Here is a 27,629-nt window from a genome sequence, read left to right as displayed (position 1 = left end):
GAGAAAGTAGAATGGTGGTTGCCAGGGGCTGGGGGCAGGGGGAAATGGGGAGTTATAGTTCAATGGGTACAGAGTTTCAGTTGTGGAAGATGAAAACATTCTAGAGATGATGGTAATGATGATTGCACAACAATGACAGTGTGTTTAATGCCACTGAATTGTACACTGAAAAATGGTTAAAGTGGTAAATTTTATGTTTTGCATACTTTACCATAATTTTAATAAAAAGACTAAAACCAAGGGAAGGGAAGGGGAATCTGGGAGTGTTACAAAAAGTGCTTCAACTGTATTTGTAATACTTTTTAAAGAAACAATGTAAAGCAAAAGGGGCAAAAGGTTAGAATTTGATAGAACCGTGTGGTAGGTACACAGGTGTTCTTTATGTTATTCACTGTACTCCTCTGTTATGGTTCAACTACTTCAAAACAAAAATATTAAGCATTTTTTTAATGCAGAATTAATTCAGAATCAATTTCCACATCCTTAATAAATTTAAAAAGTTATAAAATCAATAAATTAAATACAAATAAAAATTGTTTAATATCCTAAAGATTAAAATAAAAAATTTAAATCTTACATGCTTTTCTCTGAAATTGAGAATTTTATTAACCTACATGTGATCTCTGTTACTTATTTTCAAGACCAAAGATTAGCTGAATAACCTTGGGCATCTACACCAAATTTGGTTTGTTTAATAAGAAACATAGATATACCTATCACTCAAGAATATCTCAGAGGAAATGATAGAGCGCAATATTAAATATATCTGTTATGGGCCTGTTACTTTCTTTCTAAACATTTCCAATATTCCACAAAAGGTATTTGCAAATTTCTGAAAGTTCCAGAATATATTTGATTTAAGTCACTACCAAATTCAGTCAAATGCTTGAAATTATTAGGAATTATCTGTCTGCTAAGAATTAGTTATCTATCTCATGAAATTGACAGGAGGAAGAGGAACAGACTTTCATGGCAAAATATTAGGTTAATCTAACAAGGACGTCCTTCTTGCTTCCAATGTGTAGAAATTGTGGATGAAATATCCTAAAAAATAACTACAGAGGAGATCCAAGATGGTGGAGTAGATGAACACTGTGCCTGCTTCTTTCCATGAACACATTAAAATTACAACTAAATTATAGATCAACCTGGAGAACCATCTGAAGTCTGGCTGACTGGAAGATTTATAAAGATATAGAGAAGAAGCCACGTTGTGAGACTGGTAGGAGGGGTGGAGACATGGAACAGGTTGGCCCCAAAACTCTGTGTGGCGATTGAGAACTGGGAGGGATATCTTGGCCACAGAGGTTGTCTCCAGATGAGCGACAGACCCCAGCCCCAGACAGGCCTCCCCAGTCCAGAGTACTGGTACTGGAGAGAGGAGTTCCCACAACATCTGGTTGTGAAAAACATGGGGGATACCGACCATCTGGGTGGGATGGAAGGCTGCGGGAAACCCAGGCATCCTCTTAAAGGGCCTGCACACAGACTCATTCACAGGCACTCACCTTGGGCTCTGGTGGAGGGACAGTAACTTGGGGGACGTTGGAACAAGGGCTAGAGGATAGTCACCATTTTCCCTGTGTGGGGTCCTTCTCCCATGCAGCCAGCAGACAGGCGCCATCTTTCCTGTGTTGAGTCCTCCCCCATAGGCCAAATCTGAATCTGATTGGCCTGGTGAGCTCTGCTGCTCCACCCTGCTAACTCCCTGAGATACCACCATACCCAACTCACCCAACACCAGAGGTACTTTCTCCAAGAGCAGTCAGCCCTGCCCACATTTCACTCTTTCTTGAAAAACTGTCAGAGTCTACAGGACACAGGCAGGCAGCAGATGGCCTCAGTGTGTTCTGAGACTTTTGCTGAGTAGCTCCAGGCTCAGCACTGGCACCAAACCAGAGTCTAAATTAACCTGCTGACCACAACTCTTTCCAATTTAATGACTCCCTGAGACCTTGCCTTATCCAACTTGTGTTACTACATGAGGCTTTATCAGGGGATGAACCTTAAGAGAGCTAGCAGGTGGCAGCAGACCTCAGGGTCTTCTGGCTTTTTGCACAGTTACTCAAGACTGGAAATGGTGGCAGCTCTCCTCTCCCAAGCATCTCACGGCTGGTAATGGTGGCATTGTGGCCTCTAACATGCATCTTCAGCTCTATTACGGGCAGCAAACAACTGTGGATCACTTTGCAGCTCCTACCAGGTAGACCCCAGCTGGTCCCAGGCAGTGGGTGACCTGGGCCTGAACCAGAGCCCATCCCAAGAGGCCCCAGAACCAACATACTTGGAGCTTGGCTCAGACCACAGCAGAGCCCCACCCAATTAGCCCCACAAATGGCACCCCAAAGGGCAGTCTCAACAGGCACCACAATCTCACTCAGTGTGGTAAGCCCCTTTCACAGTAGCCTATAAGCTGTAGACATGGTCAAACCCCACAGCCAATCAGCCTGTGGGTCAATCCCACCCACTGATGTGCCAATAGCAATTGAAGCTCAACTACAGCAATAGGGCACACACAACCCAAAAAGGGACACTCATGGAGCACCCGGAGCAGGTGATCAGGGACACTGTGCCAGAGCCCTACAGGGCACCTACAACATAAGGCCACTTGGCCAAGACTGGGAGACATAGCAGATCTATCTAATACATAGAAACAAACAGAGAGGCAGCCAAAATGAGGAAACAAAGAAATACATCCCAAATGAAAGAACAAGAGAAAACTTCAGAAAAAGAACAAAATGGAGGCAAGCAACCAACGAGAGATAGAGTTCAAAACAATGGTTATAAGGATGCTCAAGTAACTTAGTAAGAACTTCAACAAAGAGATAGCAAGCATAAAAAAGGACATAGAAACTATTAAAAAGAACCAGTCAGAGGTGAAGAATACAATAACTGAAATGATGAATGCACTAGAAGGAATGACCAGCAGACTAGATGAAGCAGAGAATCAAATCAGTGATTTGGAAGAGAAAGTAGCAGAAAACACCCAATTGGAACAGTAAAAAGAATAAAGAATCCAAAAAAAATTAGAAGAGTTTAAGGGACCTGTGGGACAACATCAAACATAACAACATTTGCATCACAGGGGTACCAGAAGGGGAAGAGAGAAAGCAAGGGAATGAGAACCTATTTGAAGAAATAATGACTGAACACTTCCTAACCTGGCAAAAGAAATAGACATACAAGTCCAGGAAGCACAGAGAGTTCCAAACAAGATGAACCCAAACAGGCCCACACCAAGACACATCATAATTAGAATGGCAAAAGTTAAAGACAAAGAGAGAATCCTAAAAGCAGCAAGAGAAAGGCAACTACTAACTTATAAGGGTGCTCCCATAAGATTGTCAGCTGATTTCTCAACAGAAACTTTGCAGACCAGAAAAGATTGGCACAAAATATTCAATGCGATGAAAGGCAAGGGCCAACAACCAAGATTAGTCCACATAAAAAAATCTATCATTTAGAATCAAAGGACAATGAGTTTCCAGACAAGAAAAAGCTAAAGGAGTTCACCACCACCAAATGAGTATTACAAGGAATGTTAGAGGAACTCCTCTAAGATAGAAAAAAAAAAATATGAATAATAAAATGGAAATAGCTACGTATCCATCAACAATTACTTTCAATGTAAATGGATTAAATGCTCCAATTAAAAGACATAGAAGGGCTAAATAGATAAGAAAAGAAAACCCTTACATATGCTGTCTACAAGAGGATCACTTCAGATTGAACGACACACACAGACAAAAAGTAAAGAGATGGAAAAATATACTTCATGATAATGGACATGAAGAAAATATTAAAAGCTGAGGTAGGAATACTTATACTAGACAAAATAGACTTTGAAAGAAAGGCTATAAAAAGAGATAAAGAAGGACCCAGGGATCCCATTTCAGGGTATTTATCTAAAGCAGGAGTGTCCAAACTTTTTTCAATGTTTTCACCAAGGGCCATATTTGGTAAAATACACAAACAGCCGGGCCGCTCTCTCGAGGTGAAGTACGTATTGCCTCAGCTGGTTTAGTTAAGTAAACTAAATATACTTTTGGAATTTGCTGCGGGCCAATAAAAAATGGATTGTGGGCCACAGTTTGAACACTCCTGATCTAAAGAAACCCAAACGATAATTCGAGCGGACGTATGCATCCATATGTTCATTGCAACATTATTTACAATGGCTAAGATGCGAAGGCAGCCTGGGTGTCTGTCAATGGAAGAATGGATAAAGAGGAGGTGATACATATAGACAATGGAGTATTGCTCGGACATGGAAGGGAATGGGTTCTTGTCGTCTGTGGCAGCATGGATGGACCTGGAGGGTACTGTGCTGAGTGTATGAAAGAGAAAGGCAGATACAATGTGATTTTGCTTACATGTGGAATCTAAAGAACAATATTTAAAAAACAAAACAGAAACAAGCTCATAGATACAGAGAACATATTCATGGTTGCCAGATGGGAGGGGATTGGGCATGAGTAAAAAGGGGGGAAGGAATTAAGAAGTACAAGCTGGTTGTTATACAGTAATCATGGAAATGTAGAGTATAGCATAAGGAATATAGTCAATAATATTGTGATAACTATGTATGGTTCAGATGGGTACTGGATTTGTTGTGGTGATAGATGGGAGAGGGTTGGGGACAGGGTGAAAAAGGTAAAGGGATTAAGGAGTACAAACTGGTAGTTACAAAATAGTCATGGGGATGTCAAATAAAGCACAGGCAATATAGTCAATAATATGGTAGTAACTATGTATAGTGCCAGGTGAGTATTTCTTAAATTATATAAATGTCTAACTACTATGCTGTACACCTGAAATTAATAGAAAATAATAGTTAACGTTAACTGTAATAGTAAATTTTAAAAAGAGGGTAAAAGGTGAAGGGGAATAAGAGGTCCAAATTTCCAGGTATAAAACTTAAGTCATGAGGATGTAATGTGCAGCATGGGAAATATAGTCGATAATATTGTGATAGCATGGTAAATGTCAGATGCTTGCTGGACGTATCATGGTGATCACTTCTTTAGGTATATAAATTTTGAATAACTAGGGTGTATACCTGAAACTAATATAATATTGTATGTTAGCTATATTTTAATAAAAATCTTAAATAAAATAAATTGAAAAAATATATGTGAGAAATTTAAATATTCAGACAGAAAGGGAAATCTTCAGGCATCAGAAATGAAGAACAGCAAGACCATTAACTGATATCCTGTCACCATTGGAGCAGTCATGGGTACAAGTTTGGCAAACTTGGGGCTGATGTTTGGGCATCAACAAAGGGACAGTGCAAGGGGAGATGTTTGGACCAAGTCCCGGTAAAAACCCTGAACCCTGAAAGGGCTGCGCCAACAGTGAAAAGAGATGAGACAAAACCCATGTACTAGCCAAGGGAATTAACACAGGTGTTTGCTTCTGTTAAAGAATATGGATAGGGAAAACATATCTGTGAAAAATTAAAACCCAGCTCTGAATATTTCATAGTGTAGAGTCTAAATTTATACTATGCTTAGTGGAGATATCTCCAAGCAGAGATCATTCAGTGAAATCTGTTGAGCATTTGGCAGAAGGAAATGCAAAGCTTCTTATTAGCCATGATTACGCAACCCAAAGTTTAAATGGTTTCATAGGAAAACTATCTCTGTTCAATAAAAAATTACCCAACACACAAGGAAATATTACTCTATGAAGGAGAGAAAGCAGTAATTAGATCCTCAAGTATTCAAGCTAAAAGACGGTCTGAAGCAGATTGTTTAGAAAGCATATTTAAGGCAATTAAAAAGAAATAAGAAAAATAGAAGCTATAGAAAACCAAATATAACTTCTAGAAATAAAAAAATATATAGTCTTTAAAATGAAAAACTTAAGGATAAACATAAGATTAAACATAACTGCAGAGAGAATTACTAAACCAGATAACAGATTTAAGGAAATCACAAAAAAAATGCAGCATAAAATATAGAGAGAAAATATGTAAGGGAGGTTAAGAGACATAGAAGATAGAAAGAGATGATTCAAGTGTACATTTAATAAGAGTTTTTGCAGGGAAGAATGGAGAGAACAGAGGAGAAGAGATCATTACTGAAATGTCAGGCATCACAAGTCCTAAGTAGGATAAATAAAAACAAATTCATATCAAGGTCATTCATAGTAAAACTGTGAATCCCAAAGACAAAGAGAAAAATGTTAACATCAACCACAATTTAAAAAGGCATTCATCTATGAAGGTATGACAATTAAACGGACAATGTATTATCAGCCAAAAATAGAGGCCAGAAGATAATTTCTTCATTTGCTAAAAATAATAACTATTAACCTAGAATTCTAACTCTAGCTAAACAATAAAAAATGACAAAGGAAGCATTTTCCAGCAAATGAAATGCAGTTTATCACTCAGAGACCTTCACTGAAAAAAATTAGAAAGCCCTGGAAGGAAAGAATGGGATACGAGACATAACAGTGAGTAAAAAATTTTGCAAATGTAATGAAAGCTAAGTGATCTTGTAAACACAATAATATTAATAACTAATGCTGGGCAATAATAATATAGAAGGTTGGAAGGGTTGATCAGTAAGTTGTGATTGTTATTTGGGAGGAAAGATGAAAATACTGATTTGACTCTTTAAAGCAAAGCATGTTCAGAATATACTGGTAACAACTAAAAGAATAAAATGCAGTAGGTGGAAAACCAGAATACTTGATAAACCTATTAGAATGAAAGACAGGAGGAAAAGGGCAGAAAAAGCATGGTTAAAAAAACCGACAAAATAAGATAATCAAAATAAATTTAAATATATCACTATCTATATGTACTAACATAGATAAGTCTCAAAAGCAAAATGTTGAAAGAAAAAGGCAGGATACAAAAACGTGTCTAGAGTGTGCTACCATTATGTAAAATTTTAAGATACCCAAAATAATACTATATATTTCATACACACACACACACACACACACACACACACACACACACAATTTATAAACACAAGCACTGGAGGGATAGTGATTATTTTTCAGGAGGGAGAATATGCCATAGAGTGACTGTGGGGAGAGGGAGAGGAAAAAGAGTATTTTAGCATTATTTATAATATTTCATTTTTTAAAGATAAAAGATCTTAAGCAAATGTGGTTAAATGTTAACATTTTAAAATTCTAGATCGTTTTATTATATATATTTCTTCTATATTTCAAACCGTAAAGTATAATAATTTGTTTCAAAAGGAAAGAGAATTTTAGATTCTGATCAATGGGAATTGCTCATACAAATCACATCCTTTTTCTTTCTATATACATAAAAATCCCAGGCAGTTCCTAAACCATAGCAGAGAACCTAAAAAATATGTTCTCTCTAATTTAGTTACCAAAGAGGATTCTTTATGATTTTCTGCTTAAAGATCCAAAATTTAAATGTGTTCTAATTATTTTTATTGTTAATGAACATAGCTTTTAACGAGTGCCACATGTACATGAGATTTATGGAGATCCTCCGTGCCAGGCCAGTGCTATTCAATAATATAACATGAGCCACAGCTGTAAGCCACATATATAATTTAAAATTTTCTAGTATCCATATTTAAGAAAGTAAAAAGAAACAGGTATAATTAATTTTAATAATATATTGTATTTGACCTAATATAACCAAAATATCATTTCAACATATTATCAAGATAAAGATATTAATGAGATATTTTGCATGCGAGTAGATTTTACATTTACAGCGTATGCCAGTTCGGACTAGCCACATTTCAAATTCCAATAGCCTCATGTGGATCATGGCTGCCATACTGCACTTTGTAGCTCTTCATAACAAAAGTAGCTCTCGTTCACTGTGCACTTAAACACAGAGTGAGGCACTATACTAGGCATGTTCCATCCAGTCATATTTAATCCTTAAATCAGCTCGATGAAATATCCAAGGAAAGCAAATGTCAGAAATCAGAGCGCCTTGCCCAGGTCACACAGTTAGCAAGCTGTAGGGCTGGAATTAAACCAGGTCAGTGCTTATTCACAAGCCACTCTCCTAACTCCCTTGATCAAAGGTCACCTGTGGGCAGAGACTTTCTCTTTAATTAATCCTCTCCGGACCATTTAGCTTCTATATAACTGAGTACCTCAAATCTTATTCTTGTAAGGCATTTGGGTATTCAGTTGGATAAACATCATGTCTGGGCCCAGAGATGGTGCTAAGTACACCGCTGTATTTTGCCTGTCTCTTGTCAAGGGGCTGAAAAATTGGATCGAATATTTCCTCTGATTCAGAATCCCTTCAAAATAAGGTAAAATGTAGGAGAGCGGCAACTTGCAAAAGAAAGGGAAAGGCTGACACAGTTCACTTAGTGCAGTATCTCCATCTTCGATCCTTTTGTGTATATCCATTGTTCAACTACCTGACAAATTTCTATTTCTAGCATTTCCATAAAAGTCTCCCTAATTGGGGAAGTCGTACACCTTTCATGGCTTCTTAATAAACTGGAAGTGAGTACCAGTACAGAATCAAAGGAACTAAAACTCCAGTTCCTGCTGCTGCTGGGGCTGCCTTCTGAACGTGGCTTATACAATATTTCATCTGTGCTGACACCTTTCACTCTCAATTATTTGGCCGCTGTCAAAACAAATCAATCAAATTACAGCACTGTGTCTTCATGTTACAATTCCATTCTAAGTTAGCGACATTAGCTTTGAAATATATGGAAGTATAAATTTTATCTCTATTATTTATTTAATGCAACTTTCTCCCATGTGAGTTATTTTCCAAACACAGCAAACTCAAATTATCTTATGTCAAATGTTGAATATATATATGTTCAGCTAAGAATTTCTAAAATAATGGCACACAGGGGAACCAAGATGCATAAGAATGTATTAGTGCACCTGCAGATTTGTGCTAATCTTAATCCAGTGACAGATGGCAAACATACCAGCTCTTTTTTGTTTTTATCTTTTTGTTTTGTTTTGTTATGCCTATAAACTTGGTGAGCACAGTTGACAAATATAATGTGAGAGAAGATGAAGATGACAATAAACCAAAGGAAAAGGTTAACATGGAGCCAAAAGGTTTTTACAGATTGATTTTGCTTCTAGTAAGACATAATTTTCCAAGATAAATAATTTCCAAAAATTAAAACTATGTTATCTAAACTGCAGTTTTTCCCAAGCACAGATTTCCTCCTGTATAACACCAGGCCCAAGCATAACACTGCCCTGCGTGGTTACCATAGGCAGCAACCAAAGTGCAATAAAGAAAAGAAAGAAAAAAAAAATGACTCAAACATTTTCATTTTGAAATTTTAAGGCTACAGCTACATTTTTAAATAATAGATTTAAATCAATTGAGTTACTTTTCAGCGAAAGAGAAAATACTGTTCAAGCTTTTATGTACAAGCTCTTAAAATAGCTTCTTTATACAGGGAAACTTGGCATGTCTTTAGAAGATAAAAAGCAAACTGACAGATACATTTTTGGGCTCCTTGTTGCACTCTGGCTATATAAAGAGTAAGAGACAATCAAAAGCTCTAAAGTGTACATTATGTCCAAAGAAAGAGAATTAAGCCGAGGGAATTACAGAAGCCCCAGCCTAACCTGCTGCAGAACAGTCATACATGCTGGGAGCTCTTCCTCAGTCTCCACTGGTTCTGCATCTTCCTCTTCCAGTGGTATTCCTTTCCTAACCTCTTCTCCCCCAGAAATTTCTTTCCTTCCTGGCTATTGTCATATATGTTGATGTTTTCTAAACTGTTGATGGACCTCCAGCACCAATCCCATTCTCAGTTTTAGATCCAAGTATTTCCAACTGGCTGCTGGGATCTCCACTTACATTTTCCACAGAAAATTTGAACTAATCGTGTCAAACTGAATTAACAATCTCCCCTCTTTCCTCTTGTCATTCTACATTTAATCAATCACCAAATCCTACCAAACTCACTTTGTTGATGTCTCCTAAATCAATCCTCTGCTCTTCATCACCAGACCCTTTCTTTCCTGGGTGACTGCAAAGCCTCCTTCCTAACTAGACTGGAGTGCCTACCACAGTGCCTAGAAAAGAGCTGATGCTAAATAAGTATTTGTGAAATCCATCAATCAATCTTTGTGCACACTTCATGGGAGGAAATGAGGTTTAGCTTTTCCCTAGAGGGGGATGACCTCTACTGGGAATCTGTCCTGCAAGACCTGCACACATAAGAGAAGACAGGACTTTCTTAGAGAGCATTAGCTCTCCATTCTATCAACAGTGGGCAGAGAGGAATTGGGGCCCATCTCTCATTTCCCTATTTTCAATACCTCTCCACTCCCTGCCCCACCCCCCACTTCCCACAGATACAGGAGTCCTGTTTATTTTGATTCCAGAGAAAATTTGAATAAATAATCGCAGTTCCCTCTCATCCTTGGTAATGGAGTGAGACTGAGAAACATTTCAAGCAGTCTTTCCTTGTTTTAGGCATCAGTGCCACTCTGATAGCAGCCATCTTGAAACAGAGCTCTGCTGGCCAGCTTGGAATCTAATCCAGTTTGCACATCCTAGTGTAGACACAGTGTTAGATGCCATCAAGAGTCCCGATGGATTTACAGCCTTATTATGTGCAAACTGGGGATCACATTACTTCACTGCCTTTTGCTTTGAAAATAAATGCTTTGGCTTTGCTTTGACACTTATGTGGCAGCTGGAAACCATTATCCTTTGACAATGCTTTATTCCATTGACAATATCTCTTAAGTACACAGTATACTACTCATACTCCTCATTCATGTGCTTCCAGTTTAATCCATGCCCCAGTGCCTCAGCGATGCCTGTTTCAAGGATAATGTACTGCAGCACAGGCTCTCCAGGTACTTTAAATAGTCTGAAGCTTTGGAGATACGGAGGTTTGAAAAACTGCCAGGGTAAGACACATTGCAACAACTTTTCATAACTTCTTTATGGTGGATTTTGTGTTATTGTATGGTGTGTCATGTGGGGCTCTTCTGAATAACACTGGAAATAGGAATTTATGCACTAAGTATTTCTAATATTGGATTTTGTGACAGCAAGCCACAGACCAGAAGCTGAGAAAACATTGCATACTAAAAGCCAGAGTCCCTTCCTCTCCTTTCCGTGGTGGGTACTGCATTGTCCTTTCTGCAAATGGTATGAGACTTCTGCTCGCATGTTCATGACGCCCCGGGAATGCGACTTTCTGAGTGTGGGCATAACGAGAATAGCACAGAAGTCCATCATGAGGAAAAGCAGCAAACATAGCCGCCTGGTTGTTTTCTTCTCCAAGAATGACACCAGAACCATCAGTCCACGTTCCCACCCCAACCACTCCCTGCCAACAATTTCTGCTTTGATCAATAAAATCAAAGCATTTAAAGGCAAGTTTATTAATATTAAATATTGCTCATACATAATGAGCGTATAGAGTTGCTTTGTGGTTGTATTGTTTTTAATTTGAGAATTAATCCATTTTGAGTTCAGAGATGCTTCCTTAAAAAGTTGGTTAGAAAGTCAAAACAATACAACTGTCGACTTAACCTTGTCAATGATAGTAACGACGTTTTGGAAATAACCTTTCACCTTAACGAATACAAAGTATTTTAATTTTGAAATAATACTTATTAGTGTAGAATCTTTAAGAAGGAAAGCAATCACTCATATCTCTCACTAGAGTTCACAAGTAACACTTTGCTGTATATAGTATTTTTCTTTTCCTCTCTCTGTGGGGTGTGTGTGGGGGGGGGCTTCTTTTAAACAATGGGATAAATTGTGTGCATCTGAAATCTTTACTATTTTAGTGTTAGCTTCTGGCTCTGAGAAATAGAGCCATTAACACTTTCTTTAATGAGAGAACTTGAGTTTCCCATTTCCATGAGTTTTTTCCCTAGCTTTCATTAATAGTTTGTACTCACACATTCTTTTTAATGTTTTAAAATAAGTTGGTATTTTATAAGCACTACAGCATCCATTTACCTTTTTAACTTTGTTGAAAAAATTGAGGTATATTTTACAAACAGTAAAATTCACCCTTTCTCATGTAGAGCTCTACAAGTTTGATAAGCACATATACTCTTGTGTCCCCGCCATGATCAACACAGAGAACAATTGCATCAAACCCCAAATTCCTTTGTGCTCCTTTAGAGTCAACTCCTCCACGCATCCCCACAGCCCTCCCACCCTCGGTCACCACTGATCTTTTTCTGTCCCTATAGTTCTGCCTTTTCCTAAATGTTAGATAAATGGAGTCATTTGTGCTCAGTTACATGTGCTCATTTGCTATTTTAAATATGCTCCAGTTGTTCCATGTATTTGTTTTCCATTTTTATGTTTATCATTTGAGTTCTACTACTTTAAGAAATAATTAACGTGTTATGTTCTACGTAACCCCACGGATAGTCCATACAACACAACAGGTTCACATAATGGAATTATAGAATCGCAGTGTTGGAAGGAATCTTCAAGTTCTCTTAAGTCAAAGACTCCTGTGGTGTATCTTCTGTGAAGTGGCCGTTGAACAGTAATATGCAGGAGGACTTCTCCCCTTAGGAGTCTCTTCATTTCCACTGGCAGCAGTTTTGACCAGGTGACTTGTCTGGCCAATAGGATGTGAGTGAAAGTGACGTGGGCCACTTCTGAGCCGAAGCTCAGAACTCCTAGAATGAAGACATATAGCAGAGCCACTGCTGATCTGCAGCTAACATGTATTATGAAATAAACAAAGAAATAAACCTTTGTTATATCTTAGTGAGATTTTGTGCATGTTTGTTCCTGTAGCATAACCTACTGAAAGCTAAAAGATACAAACATCTGTCCATCGGGTTGTTCAATGTTCCCTGAGAATTTGTGCGGTTAACTTTTCTAGCACTTAGGACTTCTCCCTGGGTCACTCTTCCCCAGATTTTGTACGGCTTAGTCCCTTGTGTCCTTTGGGTCTCTTTCCAGTAGAGAGACTGACCTTGTACAAAATACATCACAGGCCCTCCCTGCTGCCCTCTATTCTCTCGATCTGCTTCACTCCCCAGAGAAGCACCTGAAGGGGCTCTCTATTTTGTTTATTGCTATAATCCACGTAAAGATCATGGCCTAGTACACTATGAAAACTCAATTGGTGTTTGTTGAGAAAATGAATAAAATTAGTAAAACACACACACACACACACAAAATAAGCTTATTTCTTGTTAAGCTGGTATGATTCTTTTTACCATCAGATAATTAAAACTATGTTATATGATGTGTCTCCCCTTTTGACTTGTCCTATGGTTCCAAACCTTTGTCTAGGTTTCTTCTTGTTGTTGTTGTTGTTTTTTAATAAAGAACTTTTGGTCTTTCATGCTTCTTATATTATAAACTGCTTCAAATCCTTGGAATTAGAGAGGCATAACTAAGTAAATGCAAACATATATCCATGAAAATATCAAACTGCATTGTCCAAGCACGTTTGTCTGTATTACATCAGGCTCTGTGTTGGCCACTCAGCATGCACGGGAAAGGCCTCTATCGTCACCCACTTCTCCCCCAATCTGATTGCTACCACCTCAGACTTCCAACCTTCAATTCAACAACTAGAACTGCTCACAGAACTCTGTAGACTCCATGTTTTTCATTCCGTTTTCTCTACATTGAATGTTCTTTTGACTTCTATTAATTCTTTAAAATTTATTCATCTATCCATCTATCCATGCATCCCTCTATGCATTCATTCATTCATATTATGAACCAGGTACTATTCCAGTTCTTGGGCCACATCACTGAACCAAACAAAGATGCCTACCACGGGACTTACATCCTAGGGGAGGAGCCAGACGCAAACAATACATTGTATGTGGGCATCTTCCTCTGTAGCAGCAGGGCCATGCATCACAATGCTGCCTCCACTGCCCTACCTGGCTACAGTAGTAGGCATGACCCAAATTGTTTGAGAGAAAGAAAGAGAGAGAGAGAGAAAGAGGGAGAGAGAGAGAGAGCCGGAGAGAGAGAGAGAGAGAGAGCCGGAGAGAGAGAGAGAGAGAGAGAGAGAAAGAAAGAAAGAAAAACTCAACCATTTTTGAGATTTTAAGTCTATGTAGAAGATTATAAGTGTTATGAGAAAAGGAAATAAAGGAAAGTAGGTAAGGGGGAACAGGTGGGGGGTACAAGGAAGATGGTAGGCTTCATGATTTATGGGGAAAGAGTGCTTCAGGCAGAGGGAACAGCCTGAGCAAAGGCCCTTGGGTAGAAGTATATTCAAAGAACACCAGGGAGGCCAGAGGCCCGTATACTGAGGCTGATTATGAATTGGAAGGGAGGCAGGTGTGGAAGTGAGAAAGCAAAATAAATTAAACCAAAGATCTATGTCTTTGGCACATGAACTGACTGAAAGCAAGACGATCAGAAGCATTCTGGGTTTCTGAGAGAACTGGATACCCAAAGAGACTACAAATCATTAACTATTGGAAACCTCAAGTAACCTGTGGCCCCCAGGATTCCATAAGCCACAGACAGAGAAAGCCTCCAACCTTCTCTTCAGATGTGGCCAAGGCAGATAATGGACAGGAAAGAATCCCAGGAGTGTAGCCAGCGGTCCAAGAGAAGAGTGACCAAGGGTCTTTACCTAGAGAAGCTCAATAGACGATCCTCTCCCTCTCCCTGGAGGAGGAGACCTTCACGATGTCTGCCCACTAGGACATCGGAATGGCTATGGATAACCAGATTGTGGCATACTCCTATGATGGAACAGGACTTGGAAATGAAAAGAAAATAACTACAGATCTACACAACAACATGAACGAATCTCAAGGCATTATGCTAAGTGAGAAGAACTGATGTGAAAGAATACATACTGTACGAATCCATTTTTACGAAGTTCTAGAGCAGACAAAACTAATGGATAGTGACAGAAAGCGGATCAGGGTCGCCTCTTTGAAGGAGGCGATTGACTGCAAAGGGACACAAGGGAACCTTTTGGAGATAATGTTTTATGTATTGATTGCGGTGAATAGAAGTTGCAAGGGTGTATACAATTATCAAAACTCAACGAGCTGAGCACTTAAACTCCATGCATTTTGTTGTATGTAAATACACCTCAATTAAAACAACAAAAACAAAACAAACAAAAAGGAAGTGTAATGTAACTTGCACATGAAATTCCTAACCTCAGAACTATTCCCACATTCTTAGCTCAGCACAGTCTTTAGTTTGGAGAGTCCGAGAAAACCAGGGCAGGTTTCCTGCCAGTGCTAAGGTAAGGGAAGGAAATACCACCGTTGGCATTGAGTTTCAGCTTGCTTTGAACCTAATTGCTTTTCTGTGCTCAGGTCAAGCAGCACGCTCTAATGTAATTTTGGTCATTAAGTTCAGCATTATGCTAGAGTTAACTGGAGTGTTCACACTTTGATATAAATGTCTCGTGTAGCACATTAATATTCTCCATTTACATTGCCCACAGTGATTAGTGGGTTATCCCACCCGGCCCGTGTGATGAGAACAAGTCACCAACGTGAATAATCAATCCTAACTGTAGCCCCACCTCTGCCGTCCCACTAACCACTTCGCTGCTTGTTGTCACTTACGTTGAGGATGCACACGTATTTACTTACATTTTCTGCCTATATCTTAAAAAAGCAAAAAATCCAACAGATTTGCATGAGTTCCATAAGGAGGACTTTATTTTGCCAGATCAAATAATCATCTAGTTCCTATACTAGGACAAATGCAAGTTACATTTTTTAGTACAGCTATCTGTGTTTCAAAATATTAAGTAAATTGGAAGACACTGATTTTTAAAGGAGTTTATAAAGTATGTGACAGAGCAACTTTAGTGGTTTTCTTTCTTTGAGGCTTATGGTCATTGTTAATCTTATTTCACAGGTGTGGGTTTGCTGATAGTCACCTGAAACCAAATCCCTGTGAGTACACAGCAGACAAAGGATGCAAGAATAGAGGGACCCATCACCTGGCAGGTACACAGACGGGGAAACAGGCTTTCAAAGGTAGGACAAGAGACAACACATGCCTTCACCGTCTTCATGTAGGTAATTTCTAGATCTTGTCTGAGTTTAGAGCATTTCTGGGCTTGAATCCCAGCCAGGACTTCCCCGGATTTCCCTTAAAATATTCAGAACCAATGTGATTTATAGATGATGTAATATAGACTTGTACACCTGAAATCTATGTAACTTTACTAACAATTGACACCCCGATAAACTTTAATTAAAAAAAATACATTCAGAGCCTAGACTCTTTGGCATCTTTGGCATCTGAGTTCAGGGTTTGTCTCAATCTCAGTCCCTGCCCATAAACGGTCCTTGCTGGTCTATGCAGTGTTCCCAGTAGGCAGGCCAAAATATACCCCGCTACACCCAGAGCCCTTCTGCCGATGAGGGAGGCCCTGGAGTGTTTCTTAAACACGTTGCCCATGTTCCACAGCACGTCACCTGGCTGGCTTCTCCCTCCCACCCTCATTATAGCTGGGAGGACAGGGCAGTCAACCTCTAGTCTGGCCAGTGACCAGTGAGGAAGCTGAGAATGAAAAGGCTCAGCCCAACAGGAACTTGAGTTTGGGTGAGCTTGGATTTTAGATAGACATGGAGACAGAGATAAAGACAGAGATGTGAAGACAGAGATAGCACTGGAGATTTCTGAGAGGTACATGAGTTGGAAAGATGCATGTACTTCGAGGACAAAAAATGGAGCAGTAGTGAACCAAAATGATGGGTTAGCCAAAAGTCAACCAGCAGAGTACAGGAAAGTCATAAGGGGAAGCAGGAGGAGAGGAGACAAGTTGTTAGTCCCGCTGGGAGTGCAAACTGGCATCTGCCCGCTCAGAGGGGCGAATGATGCAGCCTGCAGCCCAGTGGTTCACTGGATTCTCTAATCCCCCAACCACATTCCAGGATCCCTCAGGCAGGGGTGCAGGACTGTTCTTATGATGCTGCAAGATTTCTTACTCCATACTCCTGTCTGTTTCCTTACAGGAAGACCCCGTCACGAGGAGATAGGAGTGCGTCTCTTTCTTGCATGGGAGGACTTGAGAAGGGAAAAGAATCCCAGGCCATGCAGATGGGTTTTCTGCAGTGCAAAGCGGTCTCTTCTCAGCAATGCAAAGCTTTTTCTGGATAAAATCTCAGAGCAAGGACTTCAATAATGCTTGAATTATGCAAGAGAACACCCTGCGGTCTCGGGGATGTGAATGTCCTTACAGAAGCAAAAATGTTCCCAAGTAAGTTATTCCTTTCACTCATTATCCTCATTTAGAGGCCTGGGGTCGGGAGAGACAGCAGGAGAATTAACGCAGGTGCTTATCAGCGTCACATGGCTCCCCATCACTCTGAGATGCTCAGAATCCAGAGATAGTGGGGGAGCTGCCAAATGAACTTTGAAAAAGCTCCCTAGACCAGCCTTTCTTAAACTTTAGTGTGCACAAGAACCACCTGCGGAACTTAAAAACGAAGATTGTTCAGTGGGTCTGGGGTGGAGCCCGAGAGTCTGCATTCTCACATGCTCCCGTTAGATGCTGATGCCACTGGAGTGGGGACCATGCTTAGAAGAGGAGGCCGTGACAGGATCCCTTCTGCCTGAGCAGAGAAAGACCGCTTTGTGTAACATCATGTCATTAGTGCTCATTAAAATACATGCACGAACCATGCTTCTGAGGCTCTGAGATCTATTCCAGGACACTTGATAGGGAACATAAATGAGCCAGCTCTCAGTCCCGTTAGTAAAGAGGAAAACACTTGAAAACTTGTCTCTGAATTCTAAACTCTTAAGAAATTGATGTCAGTAAATTTTTTTCCTTAGCAAATTTGCAGGTTTTGAGCTGGGAAAACAGACAGGCTGGAGGGCCAGTCAGGAAAGTTGGAGAATAGTCAGAGACAATTCTAGTTGGTGAACTTCTTTCATGAATAAAAACTTAACCCTTCACAATGAAGAAAAAGGAAACCATCAAGAACTAAGCACATCATATGGAAACAAGCCCTCCTTCAGACCAAGGGGTTAACTCTTAAATCCACCCCCCTCACACTGACCAACCAAATCTGTTTTACAAAACCACCTAAGAAGGTGGGGTATCTATTACAGGTGGACAGACTTACTGGTTTTTTCAAAAGACTCTTAAAAGCCTAGGGCTAAGGTTACTGTGCTCATTGTCTAGGGGGAGGCCATGGGGAGGGGCAGAGCATTCTACCCAGTTGACTAGATAAATCTAGGTAAGGTCTCCTTCTGAGGTACCGTAGCTCATTTACAATATCACCACCCTTGAAAAAGGATGAAACTTGACGGCATCCGGGACTGGGTTGGTCTCAGAGTCACCCAGAACCTCTACAGATGACTTTGCGGCCTGCCAGCCGTTCACCCATGATCCCGACTCCAACAACCTTCTGTGATAGAAGCTGGGAAGCCGCACAAGTCGTAGACACTGCCCGGTGCCTGCCAAGGGCTGCAGGGGGGTTCCCTAAAGGTGATGCGATCAGCCTTGGGTCAGCTACTGACCGACAAGCTGGCTGACTGGCATTGCCCTTCAGATGGTGGACACTGATCTTGGGCACCTCGGAGACATGAGACGTTTCCCTGATTGCCATCCTTATTGCCCCTGAACTTCTTGCAGGGTGACCAACTCTTTCTGGTTTCAACAGTGAAAGTCCCATGTCCTGAGAGAATCCCCAGTCTCCAGGCAACCAGGATGATTGGTCATTTCTGAGACGAGTGAAGAATGGGTGGTGAAGAAGTCATACGGTAAGATACAAAAGGAACAGAAAAGCCCAAGAAAAGTGGAAGACAGAAGTTTCCTGGATCCTAACACTGATTTGGGAATTGGGATATGTTCATAAGGATATTAAAGAAAAGGGTATTGGTGGGGTCGGGGGGGCATGGCTGGGTTATTTATACTAGGAAGCTTTTCCTGTAATTGTCTGACTTGCAGCTGGGAGGTGTTTCATGTTAACGAGCTCGCCACCCACCCTCCAAATTCGTTGGAATTTCATAAACGAAGACAAAAGGAGAGAAGCTCCTCCGTGCTTGTGTAGTGTACGGGAGCTTGGCCATTAACTCCAACACACTTCTGAAGATGAGGCCATCGGAAAGTTCTGTGAGAAGCACCAAGGACTAAAAAGAGCTAGCGCTCTTACTGAAACTACTTAACCAGGATACAAAACTTAGGATTCATTTTCTGAAACCAAAGATGCCACAAGAACCAAATTCTAAACTATAAGCTAATACTAAATTTGATATTTAATAAGAGAGAGAGAAAATTTTGATGAAAGTCTATACCGGACCCGTCACTCACTAATTTTGAACCCTTAAAATAACCAGGTAATAAAGCCCTAAGAATACCAAACTGTAATAAAGATCTAACAAGCCTGTTTTTCTGGACTCTGACTTTGTTGTCTATTTTAACCAAGCAGGATTAATTTATGACCCATGAGCTCTGCAGGCTTATGTTTATTTTAATACTCAATATTCCCATAAGTGCAAATGTTCCAAATGGAAGGTTGCATTCTGATAATGCCCATTTCTTCATTAAGATTTCATCATCCACCTACATTAAAAAGCCTCTCCCTGTATTTTGTTGCTTTTGCTTTCACCTTGTTTATTCCCTCCTTATTTGCTTAATCTGGAGATCCTGGCTTCCCAGGCACTCTCAAATTTGAAACAAGCAAAGTTTGTGCATGAATGTGTCCTAGGAATGCATGATTTATGAATGGCAGGTTTCTTGACAAAATTTAATAGTGTAAGAGAGACCTTGCTTTAAACATTAAAGTGAAAGTCAAGAAGTGGAGACAATGGATGGGATATTAGAACATAATAGTGGGTAAAGAAGTTTGTGTCAAGAATTAACCAGTTATTACTTGGTCTATTTCTTAATCTATGGATTGATGCTCTGACCAATTTAATAGCTTATAAGAAGTACTACATTTGATCAACTAAAAAAGTACTTTGTTCTGATGACTTACCCAACCAAATTCTCACTCTGCAGAAAAAAAAAATAATCGCTAACATTTATATCAACAGAGAAAATAAACATCTCTGACCAGTCCAAAATAAATTTGTTTTCTCTTTATTAAGCATCCTAATTATATTCAAGTCATTTTACATCATAAAATTCTTCCCCTTACAGACTTTTGTAAACCAATCTATTGGTCAGTGTTGCCAAATCTCTTAAAGAAAAGTGAATACCTTCATAATATCAAGAAAACTATCCTTCCTGAGTAAAATTTGAGTCCAACTCTTGCTATATGGCCATGTAACAGAAAGGCTCAATAGTCAAGTCTATTTTTCTCATTACAAACTATGACCACAAATAATATAATTTTAATAGTAATAACTAAAATATACTTAGTAAGTAAAATAATAATTAAACTAATCATTCCAAATGATCCCTTGTTGAGATGTTCTAACCACTTCTTACACAAATCAGTCATGTCTAACCTTTCTTTAAAGATGGCTACATTGAAGAACTCCTGAAACTATAACTCAGGTCCTCAAGTAACAGCATAATAATTTTACATGTATGCTTTTGATGTGTCATGCAATGATTGCTCATAAATGCTTCCAGAAGACTCAAATGTTAGGAAGATCAATGTTAAGAAATGAGGACTGATAAAGCCCAGTGCTTGAGCAAGGTCAGGCTTCACAAGACAACTTAAAACTTTGCTTTCTACACAAGCCCCCACATGCTTTATGATGGAAGCAACTCTGAGCCACATTCAATATTCAGGGCACTTGCCCACTGCAAGTGGATAGAGCCCTACATGCCACACGGACAAAATGGGTTACCTTGTAGATTCTGCAATGGCAGAGTCATTATGCCCCCGGCTGCAGCTGCTGCTACCAGCCCTTGGATGTTGGTGAGATTCGCAGTAGGCAGTGTGAGGACCAGTCCTTGTTGCCCTCCTAGCTGTCCCGCCATGTTGAAGGGGATGAGAATAGGCTGGTTGAGGGCTGGCGTGCCTCCTGGCATCACGCCGGTGACAGCAGAGGCCAATTGCTGTGCTGTCAGAAGTGGCTGCAAGGAAACAGATAATCCCAGCTCACTTTCCAGTAGAACCAAGATACGGGGTGGTAAAGCATTTTCTGCTACTTACGCAGGGTTAGAAAGTTCCTGAACAAGTTGTAAAGAAACATGCTCTATTCCAGAAAAAAAAGATTGACTGGTAGAAAAAAATTGAAATCACTTTTCACTTATTTTTGTTGGAAAATTTCGTTTGGTTCAGACATCCTTTGAGTAGCTCAAATACCTTTAAAAGTATTACCTTACACTTATACATTATTCTTCCGATGAAGTTTCATTCGATCCTACCCGTATATATTTGAAACTCTTTGATACTGTATTCTGTGTTGTTCCACAAAGAACTCATTGGGATCAGTGGATTTTTTTTTTTTTTTTTTGGTTCAAAAATAGCAACAAAATACTATTTTCATCTATTAAATTAACAAAAATAATGTCAAAGATTTACTCAGTGCAGGTAAGTCTGCAGTGACACCATTAGGCGGATTTAGGGCATGTGCCCTGACACAAGCCTTTTGGAAAGCAGTTTGGAGATTCATATCACGAGCTACAAAAATATTCATCCCCTTTTGACTCAGAATATCCTCCTGGGATGTAGACTGAAGATATAATTGAAACAGAAAAAAGATAAATGCATTAAAGTACGCATTACATTTTTAAATACATAAATGCTGAAAAAGTTTGTTACAGTACTAAACTTGATAAAATATTGCCTACTCTTTAAAATGGATCATTATGACCTTTTTAGGAAAATAGAAAATGTTTATAATATGAGGATACATAAAATAAAATGGAAAATAATTAAGCAAATGATAGTCATTGTTAAAATGGAAAATTGCATATGTATCATGACAAAATCTAAAAAGAAATATAGAAAACAAAAATATTTCATGAGGATAAACTTTAAAATGCTTTAAATATTTCTTTTGTTATCATGCTAACATTCTTTGCTGAGTTAAAACAACATTAAAAATACATGTTTATGTCCACTATTTATCCAATAGCCATTGTTTGATATGGAAAGGCAGCCTCATAGGTGTGCTTCGGGCACTGGACACACTTGAGCTTAGTGTGCCCTCTTCACCGCTGTGACGTAGGAAGAATCCCTACCCTGGCCAGGCCAGGTGACCCACAAGGTCACTGATCTTAGAGTCCTTAATCCAGAACTCTCATTGGACCCTGTGGAAGCCTGTGAGATATAATCTTGTGTTCATTTTTCCTCTAGATAAAGCAATACAAAACTCTTATTGAGAAGTTTTACCATTTTTGCTTTTAATGCAGCATGATTCTATAAATTAAAGGTAATTCTATAAGGCATAGTACAAAGCCCAGTATCCAATAGCCAGGCACTGTTCTAGGGCTGCTATGCAAGCGTTAACTCTGTTGCCCTAATGCTGAGATACAGAGACGTTACTAACTTGCCCCAAATCCCATTTCTAGAGGAGGGAGTGGGGCTCAAGTCCAGGCAGGCTGCTCCACAGCCCACTTCTGGGTTAGGGAAATGGGGCTGCTTTGTTTACAGAATGTGGGGGAAGAGCGCTGAGCCCACTCTGCCATTGTCTGTGGTCTGCCCGCAAGTCTCCTTCTGGGAGCCCTCTGAAGAAGGCCCAGGACTCCATGCAGCCCAGTGTTGGAGCCACTCTTCAGGACTCGGTGGGCCTAGCTCCTAGTATATTTGCTAGGCTTTACTAAAGTCACACAGAGTAACTATGATTTTCTTTAAGAAAATAAAGTTGCCCTGAAGCACTAAAATAGGCATATTCTTTAGAAATAAGTACAAAAATGGTAAGCTGATCCTCAAATTGCTGGTATTATATCACTGACACTAGTAATATCAAGATAAGAGGGAAGGCAAGTGGGTAGTCCTCAGACTGTATACAGGCCACAGGTTTGGGGGTTTGGGGGTGTGGGTTTTAAATTGAATTTGCAGGCTTACAGCAGGGACTGCAATCTTGTTTCTCATGGTGCCCAGCACTTCTCACTGTCTGGGTCTGTCGTGCTGCTTATATAACCCAGAAGCATTAGACTTCGTTCCCCCGCTATGTACACACACACACACACACACACACACACACACACACACACACACAATGTCATAAGCATAACATTAGAAAGGGCATAGCTGGAAGAAGCCCGTTTCTGAGATTCCCAGCCCGTTTCTGAGATTCCCAGTCACACTCTGTCTGGGCTTCCATGGACAGTAGACATCTCTCCAGGCCTTCTGTCCTCAAGCCCTTATGCTCCGAGATGGACCCTGGGATCTAAGGCCATAGGGGGATTTGGTGGCAGCTGGAACAAGAAAATCAAGACCAATCTAAGCTCTACACTTGGGTTTTCAAGCCTTGATCTGGAGAGCCCTCAACGTGATGAAAGTGATCAATTTCCAGGAGCAATAGTGATAGCGAAAGAGAAAGGCTTAAGTATCAGGCCTTTTTTCCGTAAAATCAGGGTGAACTCCAATAGCTTCACACTAAATGAAAGAGGTTAAAAAAAAAAGAAAAAAAAAAGCCCAGCCTTTTATAATTGTGTTCTATATCTCCATATAACCACACCAGGCTGCAGAAAACAAATATTAGACTTTAAAAAATAATGAATGTATTTATTAATGCAGGGGCTGTATGTGATGTACAGTATTGTCAAACCCAATAAGCTGAACTTGCATTAAAATTGCATTAACTTTTTTATATTAAATCACATCTTGTATTTCAAAAATGACTATAGTAAGGTTGAAATAACTTAATTTTCTTCACACTCCAGTCATTAAAGTTTTACTTTCTAGAAAACTGCATGGTAACCAACAGTGCAGTTGCAGTGGATCTGAAAAAGGAAAAAACAAAAAACAAAACGGGATTCCAAATGATCAAAACCAACACTTCCTTTAAAACAGAGACAAGTTCTGCAAACACATTTGTTTTCTTGATGGTATTTAATAAATAATGTAGTCATACAGCTTCCCATACAAATATTTATCACCATCTTTCCTCTGTTGGAGTTAATTGGATTGAACTCATTGTTATTTATTTGGTTATTTTTATGATTAAACCATCCTATATGCAACCCAATAGAAAGCAGTTGAGAGATACTGACCTGTGGCCCAACTGGGAAAGCGGGGTGGGTCTGACTGGCCTGGTGCTGGTCAGGAGTGCCTGGGTCTGATAGTGCCGTGTTTCCTCTGGCCCCTGGAATTCAAAAGAGAAACGCTCCCTTAATATATGATCCAGCCTAGGGGCTGCACATGACCCCGTTTTTCTGTGACATCACATAACTAAGACACAGATGATATGCGACGTGGTTTATCAATATCTCTAGTGTGCAAGTCACTCTTCAACTGCATACATTGTGCTAATGAACATTCAGGAGGTAGAAGGCTGTGACAGCAGGGAAAGTGACAGTGTTATCAGGGGCTCTGATAGGCGTACACTGTGCATTAGTTTGCACAGGGCACACCGATGCGTCTCTGGTATGGGAAACTGCATCCTTTATGCAGAGGTGGGCGACAGCTAATCTAACTTCCCAAAGCCAGAGAAAGTGTGATCTCAGACATGACCAAGTCGTCGACATTATCCCTTAATATGGCTTCATATGCTTAAGCCCTTTTCCGTAGAACATAACTTACTGCCTTTGCTGAATCCTGTTGGACACCAAAGCATGAAATATAAAATTCCACCCAAACAGCAAAGCTTTCACTTGAAAGCTTCCTAAACACTGTAGTTTCTCTGTGTGGGCTTATGTGCTTTGTTTCAGGACAAACCGTAGCAGATAAGATAGTGGCAGTGACAATAAACACATGAGTAAATAAACAAACGAACAAACAAATACAGGTAATAGCAATTTTTGAAGGTTTTTAAGGGTAACTTTTGTTTTCTTGTTAGTTAAAATCCAATTCCAAGCCATCCTTAACAAGATCCTCTTTCCTGATGTTTGTCCTATGAATAGCAAGTGGAAGACAGTTCAAATCCTGTTTACTGGTGTGCCATGGATGACCAAAAAAAAAGATGATTCTGTCACACTTATAAATTTTAAAGAAGGTATTATTGGCTCATTTAAAACAAATTCTTCTATATAGTTTCCAAAGGGACAGACTTATAAATAATGGAAATGTGGAAAAAAATACTTCAGCACATTAAGCCACAAATAAAATTGACTGCTACATATTATTCAATTGACTTCTATCTCACTGTGATGTGTCAATCACAACATCATTTTATAATAGGATTAAGCAATAAATGTGCAAAGCCATTATGCAGAAATCTGAAAATCTGATTAATTTGTAATATTTTTTTGTGTGCAGAAAGTCAGGAATGGACGTTGCTTGGGGAATACTTACAAGCATTCTATTGAAATTTCTAAATTGATTTGGGACAAACTAATAAAAACACAGACTTGCTGACATTTTATAAAGTGAATTCTGTCAAAATATGTTTGGCATTTTAATGATCGCTGTCATTTAATAACAAGGGTGAGATGACCCACCAGAAGATGCCAACAATTTCCCCATAACGTGCAGGAGACCTTTCTTCTAAATTTTTTATATGTGATTTATTTATTATGCTTGAATAGCAGAGCATTTTAAACTGGGAGCTGCATTATGCATTGTAAATTTCACAATTTCCCTTCCTATATACTCAAGTCCTATTTTGCCTTAAAATTCTCAGCAGAGCTTATGTACTTTTATAGCATTAACTGGGTCCAAAGTGACGCTTTTGGTCAAATATTCAGATTAGGTGCATTCTCAAATTGCCAAAAACCCTCCTAGGTTTAGTTTTTGATGTTCTTAAAAATTTTGTGCTTCCCCATATTCGCCAGCCATGAATTTTTACACCACACTGTGAAAAGAGTTTTACAATGCACAGAAAAAGAGAAAACCCTTCTACACCATTAAAAAAAATACCTCTCTTAATCTTTAAAGATTTCTGTACCATGCCTGGCCATTCTCTTCATACTTCTTTCAAAGTCCCATGCCTATTTGTAGACTCTGTTCCAAATGACACGCCATTGTAAGGTTTAGGATTTGTCCCATATAGACACTGTGTCACAGATTGTGTGTGTGTGTCACCTGTAGCTTCACACAGGTTACATTTGCTTATATTTTATTCTGGCTGGAGGCCCAATGCATAAACCGCTGGTTTTGAGGCTGGTTATTCTCAAAAACCATGTTCAATGCAGTACAGGGCAATTCCACACAATTTCATGTGTAAAATAAAGTCTTTCACAGGCTCTAGAGGAGATTATGCATGCTCTCCTGCCAGGATCAACAAGTAATGTTTCTTTTTAATGCACGTCTCCATTTTCCCCAAACGCATGTATCACACTTAACTTTGTAGGACCATAAACTAATCTGTCGGATCATAAGGCGGCTCCCAGATCAGGGGTCTTCTCACAGCCAAAGGGGACTCCAGCAGTCAGAATGAATAAACGACATTGGCTAAGAGAGATCCAAAGCAGTGCTGAGTCTACGTTAGCAGAGAATTTCAGGTTATCTATTTCCATGGGCACAGACATGAAAATACGAACTTAAATGGGTTGGGCAGGTTCCTCCTGATCAGGCGTCCGGGAAACGTGTTACCTCTCCGGAGACCAAGAATGTCCAGAAAGCTCTCTGTGACCTGTTCTGAATTTAACAGTTTGTGTTTTTCAGGCAGCAGCTGTGAAGTCCAGTAAGGCAGGGACTGTTCGCTGGTTCACCACTTTATGCCCAGCCCTTGTGCAGGCATTTTACTCACATCGATTAAATATTCGCTCAGTAGAAATAGAGGCTTGGATTTTCATTTGGGGGTGGTATAATTCCTTCAAGAGCAGTATTGGCATCCACTTGACTATTTACTACTGTTTAGTGTAAACTTTAGAAATATCTTTAAATCATTAGCTTGTTGGCAAATTCTACCTCAGTTCCAATGTAGATGTTAGAAACAGTTTGCTGTACAGTTTAAAAGCAAGGACTCTTAAATTTTTAGCTCTCTCTGTGTTTAAATTTAGCTCTGCCACTTCACTAGTTATGTGAACTTGGGCTTGTTTTCCCTCTTCCTCATGTATCAGCTTCCTCTCGTAAAAGTCTGGGGAAATAATAGCACCTCCGTTATAGGGCTGCTGTTGTGAGAATTGAATGAGAAATACACTTGTAATTTTTTTGGAACAGAGCATGCTTACCACTCAGTGTTATTTCTCTTGACTATTATTATTTAATAAGATTTACTTTGTATTTAATATAATATTTAATATTATTTAATTAGCCCCTAACATCCACCTGCCCCAAGTCAACTCAGTACCTTCTCCCATCCCTATGTGAGCAGTCCACATTTCCTCACACAAGCACCACAACGCTGTATACTCTGAACCTTTTGACGAATGTTTGGAAATAGTTCATCAAATAGTCAGGCCTCTCAGAGGCTACAAAGGGGGATGTTTACAGATAATGCTTCCTTCAGTCCATGGTAACATGACCAGGAAATATGGCACAAAGATACAGCTTCCAAATTCTCTCTCACCCAGACCCAGGCTTCAATCAGTAGTTCTTACCCAGGCCTGTGAATCAGCATGGTCTGTGGAGCTTCTGGAACGCAGAGGATCACATCCCTCATGAGACTACTGATGGAACAACTAAGTGGGGGCTCACGTGTAAGTTTTATGAAACTCCACCAGTGATCAAAGACCATGGGCAGAAAACAGTGGCTTAGA

At 39.6% G+C, this 27,629-nt stretch overlaps 1 protein-coding gene across 1 annotated transcript in view; it reads right to left on the bottom strand.

Moving 5' to 3' along the window:
- The window catches only part of POU6F2 (POU class 6 homeobox 2), a 461,828-nt gene that overhangs the window by 207,519 nt on the left and 226,680 nt on the right, over positions 1-27,629 (bottom strand). Inside the window, exons 3-4 of the mRNA XM_033088902.1 lie at positions 24,042-24,133; positions 20,723-20,951 (exon numbers count right to left, since the gene is read on the bottom strand). Coding sequence (XP_032944793.1) covers positions 20,723-20,951; positions 24,042-24,133 — 321 coding nt within the window. The remainder of the gene's footprint in view (positions 1-20,722; positions 20,952-24,041; positions 24,134-27,629) is intronic.

Source organism: Rhinolophus ferrumequinum, chromosome 20 (genome assembly GCF_004115265.2).
Source record: "Rhinolophus ferrumequinum isolate MPI-CBG mRhiFer1 chromosome 20, mRhiFer1_v1.p, whole genome shotgun sequence".
Lineage (NCBI taxonomy): Eukaryota > Metazoa > Chordata > Mammalia > Chiroptera > Rhinolophidae > Rhinolophus > Rhinolophus ferrumequinum.
This window is presented reverse-complemented; position numbering and strand designations above follow the sequence as displayed.